Source organism: Salvelinus namaycush, chromosome 21 (genome assembly GCF_016432855.1).
Source record: "Salvelinus namaycush isolate Seneca chromosome 21, SaNama_1.0, whole genome shotgun sequence".
NCBI lineage: Eukaryota > Metazoa > Chordata > Actinopteri > Salmoniformes > Salmonidae > Salvelinus > Salvelinus namaycush.
Window position 1 is genome coordinate 39,181,177 of NC_052327.1, and position 24,366 is coordinate 39,205,542.

At 41.8% G+C, this 24,366-nt stretch overlaps 1 protein-coding gene across 2 annotated transcripts in view; it reads right to left on the minus strand.

The window, feature by feature from the left end:
• The window catches only part of LOC120066361 (ubiquitin-conjugating enzyme E2 H-like), a 33,518-nt gene that overhangs the window by 3,389 nt on the left and 5,763 nt on the right, over positions 1-24,366 (minus strand). Inside the window, exons 2-5 of one of the 2 annotated variants that reach the window (XM_039017676.1) lie at positions 7,728-7,804; positions 7,040-7,114; positions 6,858-6,897; positions 6,628-6,680 (exon numbers count right to left, since the gene is read on the minus strand). In XM_039017676.1, the coding sequence (XP_038873604.1) occupies positions 6,628-6,680; positions 6,858-6,897; positions 7,040-7,114; positions 7,728-7,804 (245 nt within the window). The other variant, XM_039017677.1, reaches the window with a different exon arrangement.

A 24,366-nucleotide genomic window follows, 5' to 3' on the forward strand; every position in this document is an offset into this window, starting at 1 on the left:
AGTAGAGAGCCCAAGCCAGGCATATCACAAAATACAATCACGGGAAAACAGTTTGGAAAGAAAAGTATTATTGCTGTAAAGAGAAGACATTGAAAAGACTAATCTGTCTTATAGTTATCAAAATGCTCACCTTAATTGAGTGAACAAAAGTATAGCCTATCTAATTGCCACCAGCGGACAGCATCCCAATATCCCCGGTGAGTGTGCACTGCGCATATTCACTATTTATCATTGAGTGCTACTTAAAAGTTTGTTTTTGGGGCCTCACGGGTGGCGCAGTGGTCTAGGGCACTGCATCGCAGCGCTAGCGGTGCCACCAGAGACTCTGGTTTCGCGCCCAGTCTCTGTCGCAGCCGGCGAGGGTTTGGCCGGTAGGGATATCCTTGTCTCATCGCGCACCAGCGACTCCTGTGGCGGGCCGGGCGCAGTGCACGCTAACCAAGGTCGCCAGGTGCACAGTGTTTCCTCCGACACATTCGTGCGGCTGGCTTCCGGGTTGGATGGGCGCTGTGTTAAGAAGCAGTGCGGCTTGGTTGGGTTGTGTTTCGGAGGACGCATGGCTTTCGACCTTCGTCTCTCCCGAGCCCGTACGGGAGTTGTAGCGATGAGACAAGATAGTACCTACTAACTAACAATTGGATACCACGAAATTGGGGAGAAGGGGGTAAAAAAAAAAATGGGGGGGGGGACAATCATTTCCTCCTCCAGTTAAGATGAACATCATATTCTATTTGTGTAGGCCTATTATATGTACATCATTTTTATTGATCGGTTTGTCAGTGTCAGCAGAGTAGGCTACCATGTAATTTGTCTTATTAAAAAAAGATTCTGATAATGTCACCAGTCATATAAAGTGTAGTAGAATTGCATGAAATGTGTTTATAAAAAAGCAACATTTTTCCCATGCAAAGAAAGAAAACACGTCTGATATAGCCTGTAGCCTGCTCTACACTATATGCACTCAGCCATGCATTGAACTGTCTTTTTTTGCAAACAGTGATTTACATTACTAGCCGAAATGATGACTATCCAATCTGCTCATCACATTACAAAGAGAAGGCTATCTTAGTCTGCAAATGCAATGATGCATGGAATGCTTTATTATAAAGGTGAATTTTTATGAAGAACATTAGCATCCCCAAACTTGAAACTTACATGCAGCCTATGTATGCCAGGTAGGCTACACTGGTTGTAATGTGCTTAATTTTAAGATGGGATCCTCTTTGAAATAATGTCCGGTTAAAACTGTTTTCACACATGATTGTGCAATGACTGGGCTTATAAGAACATGTTTCACTAGGCTGTATGTAGGCTATGTGCTCTCCAACCGTGTTCCAGGGGTCCGAGGCCTAGTCTATAGGCTACTTTGGAGTTATTTAGCCAATTTACTGTACGAGTCAAAAGTTGACACACCTAGTCATTACAGCATTTTTCTTTATTTTTACTATTTTCTCAATTGTAGAATAATAGTAAAGACATCAAAACTATGAAATAACACAAATGGAATCATGTAGTAACCAAAAAGTGTTAAATCAAAATATATTTTATATTTGACATTCTTCTAAGTAGCCACCCTTTGCCTTGATGACAGCTTTGCACACTCTTGGCATTCTCTCAACCAGCTTCATGAGGTAGTCCCTGGAATGCATTTCAATTAACAGGTGTGCCTTGTTATAAGTTAATTTGCGGAATTTATTTCCTTCTTAATAAATTTGAGACAATCAGTTGTGTTGTGACAAGGTAGGGGTGGTATACAGAAGATAGCCCTATTTGGTAAAAGACGAAGTCCATATTATGGCAAGACCCGTTCAAATAGGCAAAGAGAATCGACAGTCCATCATTACTTTAAGACACGAAGGTCAGTCAATCCGGAAAATTTCAAGAAGTTTCTTCAAGTGCAGTCGCAAAAACCATCAAGCGCTATGATGAAACTGGCTCTCATGAGGACTGCCACAGGAAAGGAAGACCCAGAGTTACCTCTGCAGCAGAGGATAAGTTCATTAGTTACCAGCCTCAGAAATTGCAGCCCAAATAAATGCTTCAGAGTTCAAGTAACAGACACATCTCAACATCAACTGTTCAGAGGAGACTGCGTGAATCAGGTCTTCATGGTCAAATTGCTGCAAAGAAACCACTACTAAAGGACACCAATAACAAGAAGAGACTTGCTTGGGCCAAGAAACACGAGCAATAGACATTAGACCGGTGGAAATCTGTCCTTTGTTCTGATGAGTCCAAATTTGAGATTTTTGGTTTCAAATGCCGTGTCTTTGTGAGACGCAGAGTAGGTGAACAGATGATCTCCGCATGTGTGGTTCCCACCGTGAAGCATGGAGGAGTGATGGTGTGCGGGTGCTTTGCTGGTTACACTGTCAGTGATTTATTTAGAATTCATGGCACACTTAACTAGCATGGCTACCACAGCATTCTGCAGCGATACGCCATCCCATCTGGTTTGCGCTTAGTGGGACTATCAATGACAATGACCCAACACACCTCCAGGCTGTGTAAGGGCTATATGGCCAAGAAGGAGAGTGCTGCATCAGATGACCTGGCCTCCACAATCACCCAACCTCAACCCAATTGAGATGGTTTGGGATGAGTTGGACCACAGAGTGGTAAAGTAAAAGCAGCCAAGAAGTGCTCAGCATGTGTGGGAACTCCTTCGAGACTGTTGGAAAAGCATTCCAGGTGAAGCTGGTTGAGAGAATGTCAAGAGTGTGCAAAACTGTCATCAAGGCAAAGGGTGTCTACTTTGAAGAACCTAAAATATATGTAAAATAACACTTTTTTGGTTACTGCATGATTCCATATGTGTTACTTAATAGTTTTGATGTCTTCACTATTATCCTCCAATGTATAAAATAGCAAAAATAAAGAAAAACCCTTGAATGAGTAGGTGTGTCAAAGCTCTTGACTGGTACTGTAGTTGTGACACAAACCTTACCAAAACATATAAACCTATGGACTAGACTACATGATTAGTGCGACTAGGATTTGAAAAGTTGCAAAAAAAAGGCATGCGCTGTTTCTTGCCTTAAGATAGCATATTTTAGGGCATCATTCACAAGTGATAATATTGTCACCCATCAGACTATTCTCAATTTAATCTTGTCTTTACATATAATACATAATATGTGAAATTAGTTTTGATTTGGAATGGCCTGTTATCATGCACCTGTTGGAACAGGGGAAGGGGGGGAAAAAATGCATGTCATCCGTATGCACTTAAATAGCGAATGGAGGACGCTTTTCCCGCAGTTAATTTTCTTACCAGCCAGGTAGGCTATACTCCTGTTGTAAAGAGAAGCAATGTGCTTAATATTAGCAAAGTTGAGAAATAAATATAGTAAGCCTAGCCTATAGAAATCTGTTTTCTCAAGCAATTGCATAGCCTATAGAAATGTTGCGCAAAGTGAGGTCATGGGCTCTGTGTTTGATTTTGGATGCATTTGCATTGATGACAGGGACAATACAGCTCTGAGTACCAGGCCATTATCGACTGGCAGTTAGCAAGTCTGGTAGGCTACTAATGACCATCAGAGGCATCAGAGCACAGTTTTGGAGAAGCCTTGTTACCGTGAATAAACGGTCACATGGAATTTGACTGCGGTCATGACTCATTACCGCTCCACTAGCGGTCACACAGGAACTACAATAAAAAAAACACCCCATCCCAAGTATTTCATTGGAGGTTAGTTGGCCTTGCAGTTTCGCATTTCATATCCAGTTCTGTCATGATAATAAACGACCACTAGAGGTCTCTTTTCTGTTATCACCTACAATACAACAACCTATCTAAATCAAAACAATGAAATTTTATGTGACATACACATGGTTAGCAGATGTTAATGCGAGTGTAGTGAAATGCTTGTGCTTCTAGTTCTGACTATGCAGTAATATCTAACAAGTAACCTAACAATTTCACAACAACTACCTTATACACACAAGTGTAAAGGAATGAATAAGAATATGTACATAAAAATATATGAATGAGTGATGGCCGAACGGCATAGGCAAGATGCAGTAGATGGTATAGAGTACAGTATATACATATGAGATGAGTAATGTAGGGTATGTAAACATTATAGAAAGTGGCATTGTTTAAAGTGGCTAGTGATACATTTATTCCATCAATTCTTCCATGATTAAAGTGGCTGGAGTTGAGTCAGTATGTTGGCAGCAGCCCCTCAATGTTAGTGATGGCTGTTTAACAGTCTGATGGCCTTGAGATAGAAGCTGTTTCTCAGTCTCTCGGTCCCCGCTTTGATGCACCTGTACTGACCTCGCCTTCTGGATGATAGCGGGGTGAACAAGCAGTGGCTTGGGTGGTTGTTGTCCTTGATCTTTTTGGCCTTCCTGTGACATCGGGTGGTGTAGGTGTCATGGAGGGCAGGTAGTTTGCCACCGGTGATGTGTTGTGCAGACCTCACTACCCTCTGGAGAGCCTTGCGGTTGTGGGCGGAGCAGTTGCCATACCAGGCGGTGATACAGCCCGACAGGATGCTCTCGATTGTGCATATGTAAAAGTTTGAGTGTTTTTGATTGACAAGCCAAATTTCTTCAGCCTCCTGAGGTTGGAGAGGCGCTGCTGCACCTTCTTCACCACACTGTCTATGTGGGTGGACCATTTCAGTTTGTCTGTGATGTGTACACCAAGGAACTTAACTTCCCACCTTCTCCCCTACTGTCCTGTCGATGTGGATAGGGGGCTGCTCCCTCTGCTGTTTCCTGAAGTCCACGATCATCTCCTTTGTTTTGTTGACATTGAGTGTGAGGTTATTTTCCTGACACCACACTCCGAGGGCCCTCACCTCCTCCCTGTAGGCTGTCTCATCGTTGTTGGTAATCAAGCCTACAACTGTAGTGTCGTCTGCAAACTTGATGATTGAGTTGGAGGCGTGCATGGCCACGCAGTCATGGGTGAACATGGAGTACAGGAGGGCTGAGAACACACCCTTGTGGGGCCCCAGTGTTGAGGATCAGTGGGGTGGAGATGTTGTTACCTACCCTCACCACCTGTGGGCGGCCCGTCAGGAAGTCCAGGACCCAGTTGCACAGGGCGGGGTCGAGACTCAGGGTCTTGAGTTTGAAGTGAAGGAGAGCCCACAGGTTTTGGTAGCGGGTCGTGTCAGTGGCACTGTATTGTCCTCAAAGCGAGCAAAGAAGTTGTTTAATTTGTCTGGGAGCAAGACATCGTGGTCCGCGACAGGGCTGGTTTTCCTTTTGTAGTCTGTGATTGACTGTAGGCCCTGCCACATACCTCTCGTGTCTGAGCCGTTGAATTGCAACTCTACTTTGTCTCTATACTGACGCTTAGCTTGTTTGATTGCCTTGGAGGGAATAGCTACACTGTATTCGGTCATGTTTCCGGTCACCTTGCCCTGATTAAAAGCAGTGGGTCGCGCTTTCAGTTTTGCACGAATACTGCCATCAATCCACGGTTTCTGGTTGGGGAAGGTTTTAATAGAGGCTGTGGGTACAACATCACCGATGCACTTGCTAATAAACTCGCTCACCTAATCAGCGTATTCATCAATGTTGTTGTTCGACAATATGCGGAACATATCCCAGTCCACGTGATCGAAGCAATCTTGAAGCGTGGAATCCGATTGGTCGGACCAGCGTTGAACAGACCTGAGCACGGGTGCTTCCTGTTTTACTGTCTGTCTATAGGCTGGGAGCAACAAAATGGAGTCGTGGTCTGTTGGAGGTCATTTTGCAGGGCTCTGGCAGTGTTCCTCCTGCTCAAAGGCGGAGGTAGCGGTCCTGCTGCTGGGTTGTTGCCCTCCTACGGCCTCCTCCACGTCTCCTGATGTACTGGCCTGTCTCCTGGTAGCGCCTCCATGCTCTGGACACTACGCTGACAGACACAGCAAACCTTCTTGCCACAGCTCGCATTGATGTGCCATCCTGGATGAGCTGCACTACCTGAGCCACTTGTGTGGGTTGTAGACTCCGTCTCATGCTACCACGAGAGTGAGAGCACCGCCAGCATTCAAAAGTGACCAAAACATCAGCCAGGAAGCATAGGAACTGAGAAGTGGTCTGTGGTCACCACCTGCAGAATCACTCCTTTATTGGGGGTGTCTTGCTAATTGCCTATAATTTCCACCTTTTGTCTATTCCATTTGCACAACAGCATGTGAAATGTATTGTCAATCAGTGTTGCTTCCTAAGTGGACAGTTTGATTTCACAGAAGTGTGATTGACTTGGAGTTACATTGTGTTGTTTAAGTGTTCCCTTTATTTTTTTGAGCAGTGTAGTTGATTTTATTCAAACACATACGGTGTGTCTATATAAGGAAAGATGCACGTTTAAAAATTTCAACCCTTCAATTGGTGGAAAGAACAGATGACTTTCGGTCGACCAAGATTTTTGACAATCATGTTCAGTTGGGAGCTACTTAAGTTTATACAGACATTCTATACCTGTTTTTCCAGTCTGTCCCTCTTATATCAGCTTGTCACAGCTGCTCCTTACAGCCAACAGTCCAGATTTGATGAGAGAAAAGGTATGTACCCATGTCATGGAACAAACCATTCAGTAGGTTTCAAACATTGTCAAACTGAGGTGGTACCATGTCCATTATATATCCAAGTAGACATTTTGGAACTGTTACTCACCGTACAGGGCTGTCCATGTCTGGTTGATGACATCTAGACACACCGTACCAGACCTGAAGGAGAGGGGAGATGAGAGAGAAAGAATAAAATTATCAAAATTGTGAGAATCCTTTTGTGATATAGGCTAACATCAAACAAACATCATGGATAATTGATAAGATTGTCCAGGCCTATACGTCAACATGGATTAATTGCTAACTACTAAAACGATAATCATCATAAGAACTTACGCTTCATCAATATTGGGATGGAATATTTTATTCATGAATCCTGCGAGGAGAACAATAAGTCAGTCTGCATAGAAAACCTGTGGCTTGAAAAGGTGTTACTGTCATTTCCATAATGCTTTCACCAGTTGTGTTTATAATTGTATATTACATAGTGTTGTGACCGATGCATTGTCACACTGTACCTATAGATGGAGACTTGAAGGGGTATTTGTCCGGTAGGTCTACTCGAACCTTCCATACACCTCCTTCATACGGTGCTAAAAAACAACATTTGATTAGAAACACACACACACACACGTGCACATACAACCACATGTTCACACACTGGGAGGAAGATTGCCTCCACACCATAGCAGATATCAACATACATATCTTGCATTGACACAATTAGCCAGTGAGGATGTTTATGAAAACACTTACTTACCAACTTAGTGGCCTTGTGGTTAGAGTGTCCACCCTGAGATTTGAAGGTTGTGAGTTCAATCCCTGGCTGAGTCATTCATTTTATTTAACCTTTATTTAACTAGGCAAGTCAGTTAAGAACAAATTCTTATTTACAATGATGGCCTACAGGGGAACAGTGCCTTGTTCAGGGGCAGAACGACAGATTTGTACCTTGTCAGCTCAGGATTCGATCCAGCAACCTTTCGGTTACTGACCCAATGCTCTAACCACTAGGCTACATGCTGCCCCGGGATACCGAAGACTATAACAATGGGACCTGATGCATCTCTGGTTGGCCCTCAGCATTATGGGGTATTGCCCTGCGATAGATCCGGTCCAGGGGGTGTACTTGTACATCAAGCTGCCTCGTGCTACAGAAACAGGAGACTCCTGCCCTATGAGCCGTTCTGGCTCAAGGTTACTTACTTCCTTGTGGGCCGTAGAACTTGACCACAAATTCGTTGAGTCCACTGAGGATGGTGACCTCATGCTTGCTCTCGATGCTGAGCACTTGTTAAGGAAATGACACAACTGAAAATGAACTACCAAGGAGAGGGAAACAGTACAAACAAATGTTGAAATGTCTGTAAGCAAGCAAATTAAATGAGCTACAAATAAGATACAATTCGTTGGGAGAAATGGTACTGGTCCAAAGTAGTACACTAAATAGTGTGACATTAGTGGTCTGTGAGTGAATGAGTGAGTGAGTGAGAGAAAGAAGGGCCTTCTACGCCATCAAAAGGAACACAACATTTGACATCCCAATTAAGATCTGGCAAGAAATATACTCCAATCAGTTATAGAAACCATTGCCCTCTATAGCTGTGAGGTCTGGGGTCCACTCATCAACCAAGAATTCACAAAATGGGACAAATACCCAATTGAGACTCTACATGCAGAATTCTGCAAAAGTATTCTCAGAGTACAACACAAAACCCCAAATAAAGCATGCAGAGCAGAATTAGGACTATACTCACTAATGATCAAAATCCAGAAAAGTGACGTTAAATTCCACGACCACCTAAAGGAAAGTGATGCCCAAACCTTCCATCAAAAAGCCCTAACCTGCAAGATGAACCTAGAGAAGAGTCCCCTCAGCCAGTTGGTTATGGGGCTCTTTTCACAAATACAAACAGACCCCAGGACAGCAACACAATTTAGACCCAACCAAATTATATATATAAAAAAAGAGAACTACTTGACACATTGGAAAAAAATCAACCAAAAAACAGAACAAACTGGAATTCTATCTGGCCCTAAACAGAGAGTACACAGTGGCAGAATACCTGAATAATAGCGTTGATATTGAGCGAGGTCGCCATAGGCAGACCTGGCTCTCAAGAGTAGACAGAATATGTGCCCACTGCCCACAAAATGAGGTGGAAACCAAGCTGCACTTTAACCTCCTGCCAAATGTACAACCATATAAGAGACACATATCCCTCAAATTACACAAACCCCAAAGAATTCAAACAAATCACATTGACAAACTCCTGTATGTTAGGCGAAATACTGCAGTGTGCAATCCCAGCAGCAAAATGTGTGACCTGCTGTCAGAAGAAAAGGTCAACCAGTGGATCAGAAACACCAAATGTAAATATAACCTAACCAGAACTAACACCCACGACAACCTCAGACTCTACCCAGAACTAACTGTAGGTATAAGCTTCTCTCCTGGGGAGAATAGGAACCAAAACAATAAGAAATGACCAGTGTCCCATCAACTAGGGCTCTGGGAGACCAGGTTCTGGACTGATGAGGATCCCTGCCCTGATGCTACACGCTGGGCATCAATCACTGGGGTTCTGGGGCTGGAGTTAGCCTCTCCAGCCTTATGGATGGAATGACCTTCCACATTCTGACACCTGTGTCCTGGTATTGTTTAGACCAATGAATTGTTACAGCTCAGTTGGCCAATGTTCTAGTTCACCAGGGTAAAGAGAAGGCTCAGGGAGGGAAAATAATGGGAAAGAAAAGAAAAATAAAGAGAAATAGAAAAACTGAGAATTTGAAAGAGGAGGAGATGGGGAAGAGAGTTTGGCATACAGCAGCAGCTGAACCTCAGAGAGAGAGAAAGATAGAGAGACGACCAGGGTAGAAAGGTTTCCATTCTGCAGCATCAGAGACATGGCTGACACATGGTTGTGTGTGTGTGTGCTGGGCAGTTGTGTAGCATCCACTGTTTTCCAGTGTGACTACACAGTACAGTATGATCCAGATATTTCCGTGTGAAGAAATCTGTCATTCAGACCAAGGGGACTAGAAACAACATGAGTTCTTGGGTTCTTCCACTGCCCACAGGTGGTGGTTGGGAGGAAGGTGCTGCTGTAGGGAGGATGTGTCATGATTACAGGATGTGTTGGTGACCGAGCAGGAGAATCCAGGGACATGTTGAGTGTGTGACATGAATCCAGACCTTAGTGTGTCTGTTACTCTCACTTGACACACACACACACACACACACACACACACACACACACACACACACACACACACACACCAGTAGCAACAGTTATTCCATGTTTCATCATCCTGTCACTTCCTTCCCAATGAAAAACATGACATGATCTCCTAAACTTCCCTTCTCAATTAAGGCAGTCATAGAGCCTATTCCAGCTCACTAGAAGGCAAAAATGCTAGCTTGTTGTGTACTGTATATGGGTTGATGTATTTTACCTCATGTGTCTTACACTCCTCGGGGGGGACCTCAAGTCTTATCCTCTTCATTCTGACAGCTCAAACAGGCTGAAAAGCAAGTTGAAGCAGGAAAGGATTCATCCAACATTCACCTCGGCTGCCGGCTTGCCCCTAGGATCTGAAATCTGCCGCTCACACCTGTACTTCTACAGTGGCAAGACAAAGTATGTGAACCCTTAGGAATTACCTGGATTTCTGTCTAAATTGGTCATCAAATTTGATCTGATCTTCATCGAAGTCACAACAATAGACAAACATAGTGCTTAACTTCTTAATAGGGGGCGCTGTTTTCACTTTGGGAAAGAAATCGTGCCCAAATTAAACGGCCTCGTACTCTGTTCTAGATCATACAATATGCATATTATTATTACTATTGGATAGAAAACACTCTGAAGTTTCTAAAACTGTTTGAATTATATCTGTGAGTAAAACAGAACTCATTTGGCAGCAAACTTCCAAACAGGAAGTGAAAATTCTGAAAATGGGGCTCTGTCAGGGCCTGCCTATTCAACTGGCTTATATTTATGGATCTGTATGCACTTCATACGCCTTCCACTAGATGTCAACAGGCAGTAGAATGTTGAATGGGGTGTCTAGCTTGATCTGAGACCGAATGAGAGCTTGGAGTGACAGGCGCGCTTTTTTGTCAGTATTGAACTGCGCACCAGGGAACCTAACATTGTCTTCTGAAATGCGTTACATATACACAACGAAATGCTCCGGCTCTGATTTTATTGGATACATATGAGAAAAACATCCTAAAGTAGGATTTTCAACCGAGTTTGACCAGTGTATTCGACGTTGATTGGGAATTTTGGAATTTTTCGTTCAGTGCGCAAAGATTTCTTGGACATGTGCCCTCCACATGGCTAGCCAAAGTTGCTAATTCGACAGAAGAAATGGACATTCTAAAACAAAACAACGATTTATTCTGGAACTAGGACTCCTTGCACAACATTCTGATGGAAGATCAAAAGTAAGAGAATATTTATGATGTTATTTCGTATTTTTGTGGAATATGTTGGCTCCAACAAGGCGGAGAATAGGTGAGCGCTGTCTCACAATATTGCATGCTGTATGTTGTACTAAAGTTTTTTTATTTTTTATCTAACACCGCGGTTGCATTAAGAACCAGTGTATCTTTCATTTGCTGCACAACATGTATTTTTTTGTAAAGTTTATGATGAGTTTTTTGGTTAGATTACGTGACTGTCCAAAATTGCTCTGGACAATTTGGTGCATCATGGCTACTTATTCACAATGTAAAACCAGGATTTGTAGCTCTAAATATGCACATTTTCGAACAAAACATAAATGTATTGTATAACATGATGTTATAAGACTGTCATCTGATGAAGTTGTCCAAAGGTTAGTGATTAATTTTATCTCTTTCTGGGTTTTGTGAAAGCTATGTTGGCAGTGAATAAATGGCGTTGTGTGTTTGGCTATTGTGGTGAGCTAATATAAATATATATTGTGTTTTCGCTGTAAAACATTTTAAAAATCAGAAATGATGGCTGGATTCACAAGATGTTTCTTTCATTTGCTGTATTGGACTTGTGATTTCATGAAATTATATTATATGATATCCCTGTCGCATTAGGCTAGGCTATGCTAGTCAGCTTTTTTGATGAGGAGGATCCCGGATGGTGACTCGTTAGAGGTTAAACTAAAAACACACAAATTATTGTATTTCTATTATCTATATTGAATACATAATTTAAACATTCACATTTTAGGTTGCAAAAAGTATGTGAACCCCTAGGCTAATAACTTCTTAAATCTAATCGTAGTCAGGAGTCAGCTAACCTGGAGTCCAATTAACGAGACGAGATTGGAGATGTTGATTAGAGCTGCCTTGCCCTATAAAATAAAACACAAAATGTGAATTTGCTATTCACAAGAAGCATTGCCTAATGTGAACCATGACTTGAACAGAAAATCTCAGAAGACCTAAGATTAAGAATTATTGACTTGCATAAAGCTGGAAAGGGTTACAAAAGTATCTCTAAAAGCCTTGACGTTCATCAGTACACGGTAAGACAAATTGTCTATAAAATGGACAAAGTTCAGCACTGTTGCTACTCTACCTAGGAGTGGCCATCCTGCAAAGATGACTGCAAGAGCACAGCGTAGAATGCTCAATGAGGTTAAGAAGAATCCTTGAGTGTCAGCTAAAGACTTGCAGAAATCTCTGGAACATGCTAGCATCTGTTGATGAGTCTATGATACGTAAATCACTAAAAAAGAATGGTGTTCATGGGAGGACACCACGGAAGAAGCCACTGCTGTCCAAAAAAAACATTGCTGCACGTCTGAAGTTTGCAAAAGTGTACCTGAATGTTCCACAGTGCTACTGGCAAAATATTCTGTGGACAGATGAAACTACAGTTGAGTTGTTTGGAATGAGAACACAACACTATGTGTGGAGAAAAAAAAGGTACAGCACACCAACATCAAAACCTCATGCCAACTGTAAAGTATGGTGAAGGGAGCATCTTGGTTTGGGGCTGCTTTGCTGCCTCAAGGCCTGTACAGCTTGCTCTTATTGACGGAAAAAGGAATTCAAGTTTATCAAGACATATTGCAGGAGAATGTAAGACTATCTGTCCGCCAATTGAACCTCAACAGAAGTTGGGTGATGCAACAGGACAAAGACCCAAAACACAGAAGTAAATCAACAACAGAATGGCTTCGACAGAAGAAAATACGCCTTCTGGAGTGGCCCAGTCAGAGTCCTGACCTCAACCCGATTGAGATGCTGAGGCATGACCTCAAGAGAGCAGTTCCCACCAGACATCAAGAATATTGCTGAACTGAAACAGTTTTGTAAAGAGGAATGGTCCAAAATTCCTCCTGACCGCTGTGCAGGTCTGATCCGCAACTACAGAAAACATGTGGTTGGGGTTATTGCTGCCAAAGGAGGGTCAACCAATTATTAAATCCAAGGGTTCACATACTTTTTCCACCCTGCACTGTGAATGTTTACACGGTGTGTTCAATAAAGACTTGAAAACATATAATTATTTGTGTGTTTTTAGTTAAGCAGACTGTTTGTCTATTGTTGTGACCTAGATGAAGATCAGATCAAATTTTATGACCAGTTTATGCAGAAATCCAGGTATTTCCAAAGGGTTCACATACTTTTTCTGACCACTGTATATATAAACCTGATAGCTAACTGCCACAGACCTTCTATTGACCTCACTGTTATGGTAATCAGATGCAAACATGAACCCTGAGCTATACTCAGACCTGGAATAACCTGTCTGTTAAACACAGACTCCACCTACACCCAGAGCAGAGGGCCTGGTAAATTAGCTTTACCAAAATGGTGTCTTTTCATGTCAATCAGGAGGACCCACAGTTGGGTTGTACTTAGCTTGTCTTGAGTTGCAGCTAGGCTAACACTTAGGTTGTGGTTGCGTGTCTGTGGGTCTAAAGAAAATGTTTTTTTTTATTGGGTTTAGGAAATACTAACCTAGAGGACAGGGCAGATGCCACTGATTAGTTGAATCAGGTGGTGTGTTAGTGTTGGGCTGAAACAAAAGCCTGCGGTCCCTAGAAGCCGGGTTAAAGAACAATGGCCTAGAATAAAGGACTGAGGCAATGCAGGCAGCGGTGACCTACAACAGACAGGACCTATAAATAAGCCTGGTTACAATGATGCAGTTTGGAACGGTGTATCTCGGTCTTGTCTTTCCACAGGGGGTTGCCCAAATAGACCTAGGGTCCAACCTGTTGTGCACACAACACAGGAAGCTGCTGAGAGGATGGCTCATAATAAGTCCGGAACAGAGCAAATGGAATGGCATCAAACACCTGGAAACAACGTATTTGATACCATTCCACTAATTCTGCTCCAGCCATTTCCATGAGCCCATCATCCCCAATTAAGGTGCCACCAGCCTCCCGTGGTGCACCCACAGACATAAGCAAACACTGAAAGAACCAGAAGGTGCAAAGGGAAGAGACTAGGGCCTGACAAACACAGTCATGTGCTGTGTTCTACATTGAGCACACTCTACATTCACAGGTCTTCTGCTGCCTAGAGTAAACACCAGCCAGGCCTCACACTGGGTGGCTGATATCATGGACATGCCACATTTCTCCACAGGTGCTGGGCTAAAAACACTCAATTTACTGTGTGCAGGCTTTTCTACCAGGCTCTTCAGATGAAGAGAGCTGAGAGCTCAGAGACTAACATACAAGTCCTAATGACTGAGTAAAGGCAACAGACAATGCTGGTTTGACAAAAAGAAAGGAAGGATTTACCGCAAAAACCAGACCCCACCTGCTGCTAAGCTTCAGGAACACCCACAAGTGCATAAACATGCATGCACACACAAACACAGAAAACACTAAATATCCAAAGGCAAAAAACAAACATGCTCAAATATCAAGATGAGAGTATATCTCCCTTTCCAACACTCAAAAGTGCTGTGTGTGTGTGAACCTGCTCCCAGGCATCACAGAATGCAGCAGCTCAGCTCAGGGAGCCCCAGCTGCCTGTTAGATCAGCCAGTCTCCTGCATATACAGACAGACCCCTCAGACAGACCCCTGCCCCACTCAATAGGCCACTGCTCATTTAGTTGATACAGCCCAAATCCATCCTTTAAACCCCAAACGTCTTAGGGATAGCACCCTTTTTTTAAATTTTCGCCTAAATGACATACCCAAATCTAACTGCCCTGTAGCTCAGGCACTGAAGCAAGGTTATGCATATTCTTGGCACCATTTGAAAGGAAACACTTTGAAGTTTGTGGAAATGTGAATTGAATGTAGGAGAATATAAGACAATAGATCTGTTAGAAGAAAATACAAAGAAAAAAACAACCGGCCTTTTTCTACCACCGTCTTTGAAATGCAAGAGAAAGTTCATAGTTCTAGCCATCCCTCTGGTTGTAATTCCGATAGTGTCAACAAGATGGCAGCAGTGTACGTGCAAAGTTTAAGATGGATAACTTGAAGAATGACTGACCTACAATAATTTTAGTGTGAAGTCCCCAGGTACATTTGGGCAAATTGTGAAGGAGACATTCACATTCATATTTCATTTTTCTGCAAGAATATCATCAAATCTGTATACTTGGACTTTGATTTAGCTTTCCAAGTATTAGTAGCCATATTATAAATTCAACATTTGCAAACAACCAGTTTTCATAACTGAATATTCTTATAATTTTGTCCAAAATGAAAAGGCATGCGGTCGTACAAGGTTAGTAGCTACATTTTACGACATATACATGGTTTCCGGATACTCCCGTAAAGCCCAGCTCATTGGCTATCTAGCTAGCTTTGTTTGACGCCGATTGGTGCTCTCTGACCAGATATGGTTTCATTAGGGGTGTAGTATAGGATATACTACACCCCTAATGAAATAGTGAAGTCTTGTTACCTTCTAGGATCTCTGAAGAATAGATACGAACGTGATTTGACTCGTTCAAACAACGTTTAGGGTGAGATTTTCACAGATTCCTTTCTTTGGAAATTGAACGAGTGGAAATACAACATCGATTGTGCGTGCTATAGGGACCTTTTTAGGATATGAAAAAGGATTTTATCTAACAAAACGACACTTCGTGTTATCTCTGGGACCCTTTGGATGATAAATCAGAGCAAGATTTCAGAATGTAAGTACACATTTCAACTTCAGAGGTGAATTTATCAAACCTATCGCGTTGAATAAAGTGTTTTGTTGTTAGGAGCTATCCTCAAACAATAGCATGGCATTTTTTTCGCAGTAATAGCTACTGTAAATTGGACAGTGCAGTTATATTAACAACAATTTAAGCTTTCAGCAGATATAAGACACTTATATGTATCGACATTTGTTGTTTCTCTAAAATCTGTGATCTTGACATAACGTGCTGAATGATTTACAACTGTCCCGTTGACGGAACGCCGATCCTTAACCTGTTTGGGCTGCAGGGGGAGTATTGAGTAGCCAGATAAAAGGTGCCCATTTCAAACGGCCTCGTACTCAATTCTTGCTCGTACAATATGCATATTATTATTACTATTGGATAGAAAACACTCTAGTTTCTAAAACCGTTTGAATTATATCTGTAAGTCAAACAGAACTCATTTGGCACAAACTTCCTGACCAGGAAGTGGAAAATCTGAAATCGATGCTCTGTTCTACTCCCTGCCTATACATGGGCATGATACGTAAGAGTCTACGTGCACTTCATACACCTTCCCCTGGATGTCAAGAGGCGGTGAGAGAAGAAATTTCGTGTTTATCTTGGTCTGAGGTGGAATAAAAGCTCTTTGTATGACGTGACCGTTCATTTTCTGTTTTCTGGAGCGCGCGAAAGGGGACATGGATTTGCCTTCTGTTTAGCTGTCGTTATGGACGACGAATATCTCCGGCTATGATTTTATATCATCGTAAAGTATGTTTTTTCAATATAGTTTCATCAGATTATTGAAAATTTTTCGGGAGTTTTGCCGTGTTCCGTTCTCTTCCGTTTGTTGACTTGAAGAGCTTTGTGCCACTTGGCAAGTGCGCATGCTAAATCGAGAGGGAAAATTAACGTTTTAAATCCAAACAACGACTGTTCTTGACAAAGGACACCTTCTACAACATTCTGATGGAAGATCACCAAAAGTAAGAAACATTTTATGATGCTAATTCATATATCTGTCGTGCATGTGAATTAGTCGTGGGCGCCCAACTTTGGGGTACTCAGCTATACCGAAGCTGGATGTCGTAATGAAGTTATTTTTTAGAATTCTAACACTGCGATTTCATTAAGAACTAATGGATCTATCATTTCCTATACAACATGTATTTTTTACTTATGTTTATGAATAGCTATTTGGTCAGAATATGTGTGTCAGAAAACGTGTCAGAAAAATATCGTTGCTGTTTAGACGTTGTGGGAAAAAGATGCTACTTTAGCACAATGTGTAACCACTGATTTCAGCTCTAAATATGCACATTTTCGAACAAAACATAAGTGTATGTATAACCTGATGTTATAGGACTGTCATCTGATGAAGAAAATCAAGGTTAGTCAAATTATATATCTTTTGCTTGTTTGTTACGATCGCTAACTTTTGCTACTGGAAAATTGCTTGTGTTTTTGGCTATTGTGGTAAGCTAATATAACGCTCTATTGTGTTTTCGCTGTAAAACACTTGATAAATCGGAAATATTGTCTGGAATCACAAGATGCCTGTCTTTCAATTGCTGTACACTATGTATTTTTCAGAAATGTTTTATGATGAGTATTTAGTTATTTGGCGTTGGTGTCTGTAATTATTCTGTCTGCTTTCGGTGCAATTTCTGATTGTAGCTGCAATGTAAACTATGATTTAAACCTGAAATATGCACATTTTTCTAACAAAACATATGCTATACAATAAATATGTTATCAGACTGTCATCTGATGAAGTTGTTTCTTGGTTAGTGGCTATTTATATCTTTATTTGGTCGAATTTGTGATAGCTACTGATGGAGTAAAAAACTGATGGAGTAAAAAAAGTGTATTTTGCTAACGTGGTTAGCTAATAGATTTACATATTGTGTCTTCCCTGTAAAACATTTTAAAAATCAGACATGTTGGCTGGATTCACAAGATGTGTACCTTTCATATGCTGTATTGGACTTGTTAATGTGTGAAAGTTAAATATTTTTAAAAAATATCTTTTGAATTTCGCGCCCTGCACTTTGAGCTGGCTGTTGTCATAAGTGTACCGGTGTCGGGCTGCAGCCATAAGAAGTTTAAGATGTGTTATTTCATAGTTGGGATGTCATCACTATAATTCTACAATGTAGAAAATAGTAAAAAGAAAAGAAACTCTGGAATGAGTAGGTGTGTCCAAACTTTTTAGACATTTTGGCTAGAGAAATTGATGATACTACAATGCAACATATACATTGATCATCTCAGCAAGGTTTTACCCGTGGTCGTGGAGCAGGGTGGAACTGCAACTAAAATGTAGTTTAAATAACCATCTGCATTTTGAGTGTCTTTTTTCTAGTTATTTTATTAACGAAAGCATGAAGATGTTGATGAAAAATACTGTACCAGTGTTTTGAGTTAGAAATGTAACACTTCAGAGTACTTAAGCATCGAATACATTGCAGGTAGGGTGATGTTCACACCAAAATTAGCCGGGCTATGAAGAGTCTATTGTCCTGATAATTGGGCTACAAGTGTTTGAAAACCTATTTTCAAAATGCTACCAGATGTCCATCACTACTGTAAATAAAAGCACAGCATCTTGTTTACATTCTTTATTGTAACTACAATGTCACAAATAACTTGTATCTACCTTTCCAATTACTTTTAGAGTTTGGGATTAATATTATGGTGTTTATATTCCAAGAAAAACAAAAAACCCTCTGGCTTTCTGTTAGGAATGGAATGGAAACTATAGCGCTGTACAACATGACGGTTGGGAGTAGGCTACACAGTACTGGGCTATTTGGCTAAAGAATCCCTGTGTCGTACACAGGAGACCGGGGTTCAATTCCCCAACAGGGAGGAAGGAGTAAGCTGTCCTTGTAAATAAGAATTTGTTCTTAACTGACTTGCTTAGACATTTCTACACCATAATTTTAGTCTAACCAATACACAAATTGAGATTCAGTCAAAATAAAAATCTCATTGATTTATCAAGACCAGTCCCCATGCTTGTCTCAGAGCAGCGCAAAACAGAGCTAAAACGGTGTTACGATATAATTCTCCCCCTACCCTCCATCTTGGCAAGTCTATTGTCCAGCTACCTGCTACAACGTTTCCTTAGTCAGCGCCATTATTAGTGCAATGCCCCTTAAAGTGTTGCTCTGTGCTACCCAGTGTGGCGGGGTGGGGGTCCAACTCCCTCCCTCCTCCGTTCCCCATGGGCTAAGTCTGTCTTCTGTGTGCGGCTCTATGGCCCATCCCGTGCCCCCTGCCCTCGTGCATTGAGCCTCGCGCACTTTCAGTAGATACAAATGGAGAACTGCAAGGCAATCCCATTGTGCGCCACTCGGGAGCCATGACCAAAATACACTGCTCAAAAAAATAAAGGGAACACTTAAACAACACAATGTAACTCCAAGTCAATCACACTTCTGTGAAATCAAACTGTCCACTTAGGAAGCAACACTGATTGACAATACATTTCACATGCTGTTGTGCAAATGGAATAGACAACAGGTGGAAATTAGGCAATTAGCAAGACACCCCCAATAAAGGAGTGGTTCTGCAGGGGGTGACCACAGACCACTTCTCAGTTCCTATGCTTCCTGGCTGATGTTTTGGTCACTTTTGAATGCTGGCGGTGCTTTCACTCTAGTGGTAGCATGAGACGGAGTCTACAACCCACACAAGTGGCTCAGGTAGTGCAGCTCATCCAGGATGGCACATCAATGTGAGCTGTGGCAAGAAGGTTTGCTGTGTCTGTCAGCGTAGTGTCCAGAGCATGGAGGCGCTACCAGGAGACAGGCCAGTACATCAGGAGACGTGGAGGAGGCCGTAGGAGGGCAACAACCCAGCAGCAGGACCGCTACCTCCGCATTTGTGCAAGGAGGAGCAGGAGGAGCACTGCCAGAGCCCTGCAAAATGACCTCCAGCAGGCCACAACTGTGCATGTGTCTGCTCAAACGGTCAGAAACAGACTCCATGAGGGTGGTATGAGGGCCCGACGTCCACAGGTGGGGGTTGTAACACCGTGCAGGACGTTTGGCATTTGCCAGAGAACACCAAGATTGGCAAATTCGCCACTGGTGCCCTGTGCTCTTCACAGATGAAAGCAGGTTCACACTGAGCACGTGACAGAGTCTGGAGACGCCGTGGAGAACGTTCTGCTGCCTGCAACATCCTCCAGCATGACCGGTTTGGCGGTGGGTCAGTCATGGTGTGGGGTGGCATTTCTTTGGGGGGCCGCACAGCCCTCCATGTGCTCGCCAGAGGTAGCCTGACTGCCATTAGGTACCGAGATGAGATCCTCAGACCCCTTGTGAGACCATATGCTGGTGCGGTTGGCCCTGGGTTCCTCCTAATGCAAGACAATGCTAGACCTCATGTGGCTAGAGTGTGTCAGCAGTTCCTGCAAGAGGAAGGCATTGATGCTATGGACTGGCCCGCCCGTTCCCCAGACCTGAATCCAATTGAGCACATCTGGGACATCATGTCTCGCTCCATCCACCAACGCCACGTTGCACCACAGACTGTCCAGGAGTTGGCGGATGCTTTAGTCCAGGTCTGGGAGGAGATCCCTCAGGAGACCATCCGCCACCTCATCAGGAGCATGCCCAGGCGTTGTAGGGAGGTCATACAGGCACGTGGAGGCCACACACACACTACTGAGCCTCATTTTGACTTGTTTTAAGGACATTACATCAAAATTGGATCAGCCTGTAGTGTGGTTTTCCACTTTAATTTTGAGTGTGACTCCAAATCCAGACCTCCATGGGTTGATCAATTTGATTTCCATTGATAATTTTTGTGTGATTTTGTTGTCAGCACATTCAACTATGTAAACAAAAAAGTATTTAATAAGAATATTTCATTCAGATCTAGGATGTGTTATTTTAGTGTTCCCTTTATTTTTTTGAGCAGTGTATATTGTCCTGCTAATAACAGGGTTAATAATATATCTGAGAATATCCAAGGGGCTTTTATATAATTATAAATTAATAATAATCGCTTTGTTTAAAAAATAACAGTATTGGAGATGATTTAGTTTTCAAATAACGTAAAATGAGCGAGAACAAGGCCATTCTTGAACATGGAGTGAGACATTATTACTAATTTGTAAATAAAGCCAGTTTGTTACTTAGAATTATTTATTTCTGTTTTTAGAGGGAGAGAAACCAAAAACAGTCTGTGTTGTGTTGCTACAGTCATCTCATGGGTCTCCCAGTCGAGGCCGGCACAGGTATTGAACCAGCATCTGTAGCAACACAGCTTGCACTTCTATGCAGTGTCTTAGACCATTGCGCCACTCAGGCGCTATACAATGTGACCGGTCGGGAGTGGGCTACAGTACTACAGTAAGAGCAAAATAATCCTAACATTAAAATAATAAAAAACTTAGTGTAACAACAGTTTTAGTAAGTAATACAGAAGTTGTGCACAATTATCAGTTTATATTTAGGTTTATGTCACCCATTCATTGTCAGTTAGAGACACAGTAAGAGCACTGATTATGCTTTTGCATCCATCTGCCCCTTGCGCTGGTCTGGAGCAATGAAATGGTGAACCACAAAATACTAAACCACAAATTACCTCTTAAGTACCGCAGCATAATCGCAAAACTTTTAGTGGAGCAACCACTGTATATGATGGTAAAACATTCTTATGATGACTATAACATTTGTTGGTACCTTCAATTCTTACACATTTTCTGGTGCCAGGTTTCCTCCAGATGTGAAGCTTGGCATTCAGGCAAATTAGTTAAATCTTGTTTCTCATGGTCAGAGTCCTTCAGGTGCCTTCTGGCAAACTCCAAGCGGGCTGTCATGTGTCTTTTACTGAGGAGTGGCTTCCGTTTGGCCACTACCATAAAGGCCTGATTGGTGGCGTGCTGCAGAGATGGAAGAACCTTCCAAAAGGACAACCATCTCCACAGAGGAACTCTGGAGCTCTGTCAGTGTGACCATTGGGTTCTAGGACACCTCCCTGACCTAGACCCTTCTCCCCTGATTGCTCAGTTTGGCTGGGCGACCAGCTCTAGGAAGTCTTGGTGGTTCCAAACTTCTTCCATTCAAGATTGAGGGAGGCCACTGTGTTCTTGGGGACCTTCAATGCTCCAGAAAGTTTTTGGTACCCTTCCCCAGATCTGTGCCTCAACACAATCCTGTCTCGGAGCTCTACGGAAATTCCTTCAACCTCATGGCTTGGTTTTTGCTCTGACATGCACTGTCAACTGTGGGACCTTATATAGACAGATGTGTGCCTTTCCAAATCATGTCCAATCAATTGAATTTACCACAGGTGGACTCCAATCAAGTTGTAGAAACATCAAGGATGATTAATGGTAACAGGATGCACCTGAGCTCAATTTAGAGTCTCATAGCAAAGGTCTGAATACTTGTGTAAATAAGGTATTTATGTTTTTATATTTGCAAACATTTCTATAAACCTGTTTTCGCTTTGTCATTATGGGGTATTGTGTGTAAATTGATGAGGAAAACCAAGTATTTAATCAATTTTAGAATAAGGCTGTAACATAACAAAATGTGGAAAAAGTAAAGGGGTCTGAATACTTCCCGAATGCAGTGTAAGTATTCAGACTCTTTACTCAGTTCTTTGTTGAAGCACCTTTGGCAGCGATTACAGCCTCGATTCCTTGGTATGACGCTACAAGCTTGGCACACCTGTATTTGGGGAGTTTCTCCCATTCTTCTCTGCAGATCCACTCAAACTGTCAGGTTGGATGGGGAGCGTTGCTGCACAGTTATTTTCAGGTCTCCAGTAATTCTAATGCTTGCTCAGAAAACCAGGTGTTTTAATCGGCGTATGCTTACTTCGATTTTGACCTTACTCTACTTATCTTAAAATCAGTGTAAGGTGTTTACATGACTATTGCATAAGCTGCATACTGCCATAATCCATTTCATATCAAGTTATTAGTGTGCATGTAAACCTACTCATGGAGGGGAAGAGAAGGCACTACCATGTTCCAGAGATCCTTAGCTTTCAAGATTGGGGTCATAATAATAATAATTTGGTGGGTGCTTACGTAAAATAGCTTATAGCCAAAACAGTTCAAATGCTAGAGCCAAATTCATAGGAGAAAATCAATTCAATATGCCACATTGGCATCAGAAACCTGTTTAACACAGAGTGTTTGGTTCTGTCTATTCTCTTCTACCATCCCTTTCTGGCAAAGTACCAGGATGTTGTTTCTTGTTTTAAATCTGAATTTAGAGAACTTTATTTGAAATCTGAATACATATTTAAATATTAAATTTGAAAACTGAATGCAATATTCATTCAATTCAGTCTTGAATCATGAAATAAATTCAATTTATGAATTCAAAGATTAAATGTGCATTACAAATAAAAAAATATTACATTCAAAATCAGTTTCTGTTGACACTGAAATTGCTCTATATCTTAATCCACTTCACTTACTGTACTTCAATAACAGTTTTTTTTTTTTAACTCAAGGTATCATATTACAGCTGACACCCCAATATTTTTGCAGACATCTTTGAATCTTAATTTTGAGTAAATATTTAAGAGTTTGGAAAACTTGGTCACAAAAAACTGAGGGAGATTTGACCCACATTTGCATCTGTGTTTTTGTTTTTGTTTAAAGAAATTGTGAGATTGTTAAAAGTAGTCCCGGTGCATAGAGTTGTATGGTTTGTTTAATGTTGCAATCAATGTTTTTTGGTTGGCATAGGCCTATAAAAGGAGAAGAGTCCAGCTGCAGATTATGTGTGCTGACGCCGCATGGTCTGCGAACTTCGAAGCGCATCTTGTGTGTCTCAAAGGTATTTTTGCATCTCAAATGGTATGTGTGCGCGCAACCTGTAGACGTTTGTTGGTCTTGTGTATTGCGGTGTCCAGTAGCTTTGTTCCAGTGCGTCAGTGTGCTACTCACATACCAGTCTGTGTGTTTCTTGTGCTACGCTAGCTAGCTGCCTAGTACACACTAGCTACCTAGTACACACTAGCTAGTTAGTACACACTAGCTAGTTAGTACACACTAGCTAGTTAGTACACACTAGCTAGTTAGTACACACTAGCTAGTTAGTACACACTAGCTAGTTAGTACACACTAGCTAGTTAGTACACACTAGCTAGTTAGTACACACTAGCTAGTTAGTACACACTAGCTAGTTAGTACACACTAATTATAAACTGGGTGGTTCGAGCCCTGAATTATGATTGGCTGAAACATTTAGCTGCAACAGCCTGAATTTAAAATGGATTAATTTGACGTTTTTTGTCACTGGACTACAAACAATATCCCATAATGTCAAAGTGGAATTATGTTTTGACATTTCTACAAATGTATTTAAAATAAAAAGCTGAAATGTCTTGAGTCAGTAAATAGTCAACCCCTTTGTTATAGCAAGATAAATAAGTTCAGAAGTAAAAAGGTGCTTAAGTTCCATAAGTTGCATGTATTTACAATAATAGTGTTTAACATGGTTTTTGAATGACTAGCTCATCTACAGTATGTACCCCACACATACCATTATCTGTAAGGTCCCTCAGTTGAGCAATGAATTTCAAACACAGATTTAACCACAAATATCAGGGAGTTTTTCCAATGCCTCGCAAAGGGCACCTATTGGTAGATAAAATAATAATTTTAAAAAGCAGACGTTGAATATCCCTTTAACCATGGTGAAGTTATTATTACACTTTAGATGGTGTATCAATACACCCAGTCACTACAAAGATTCA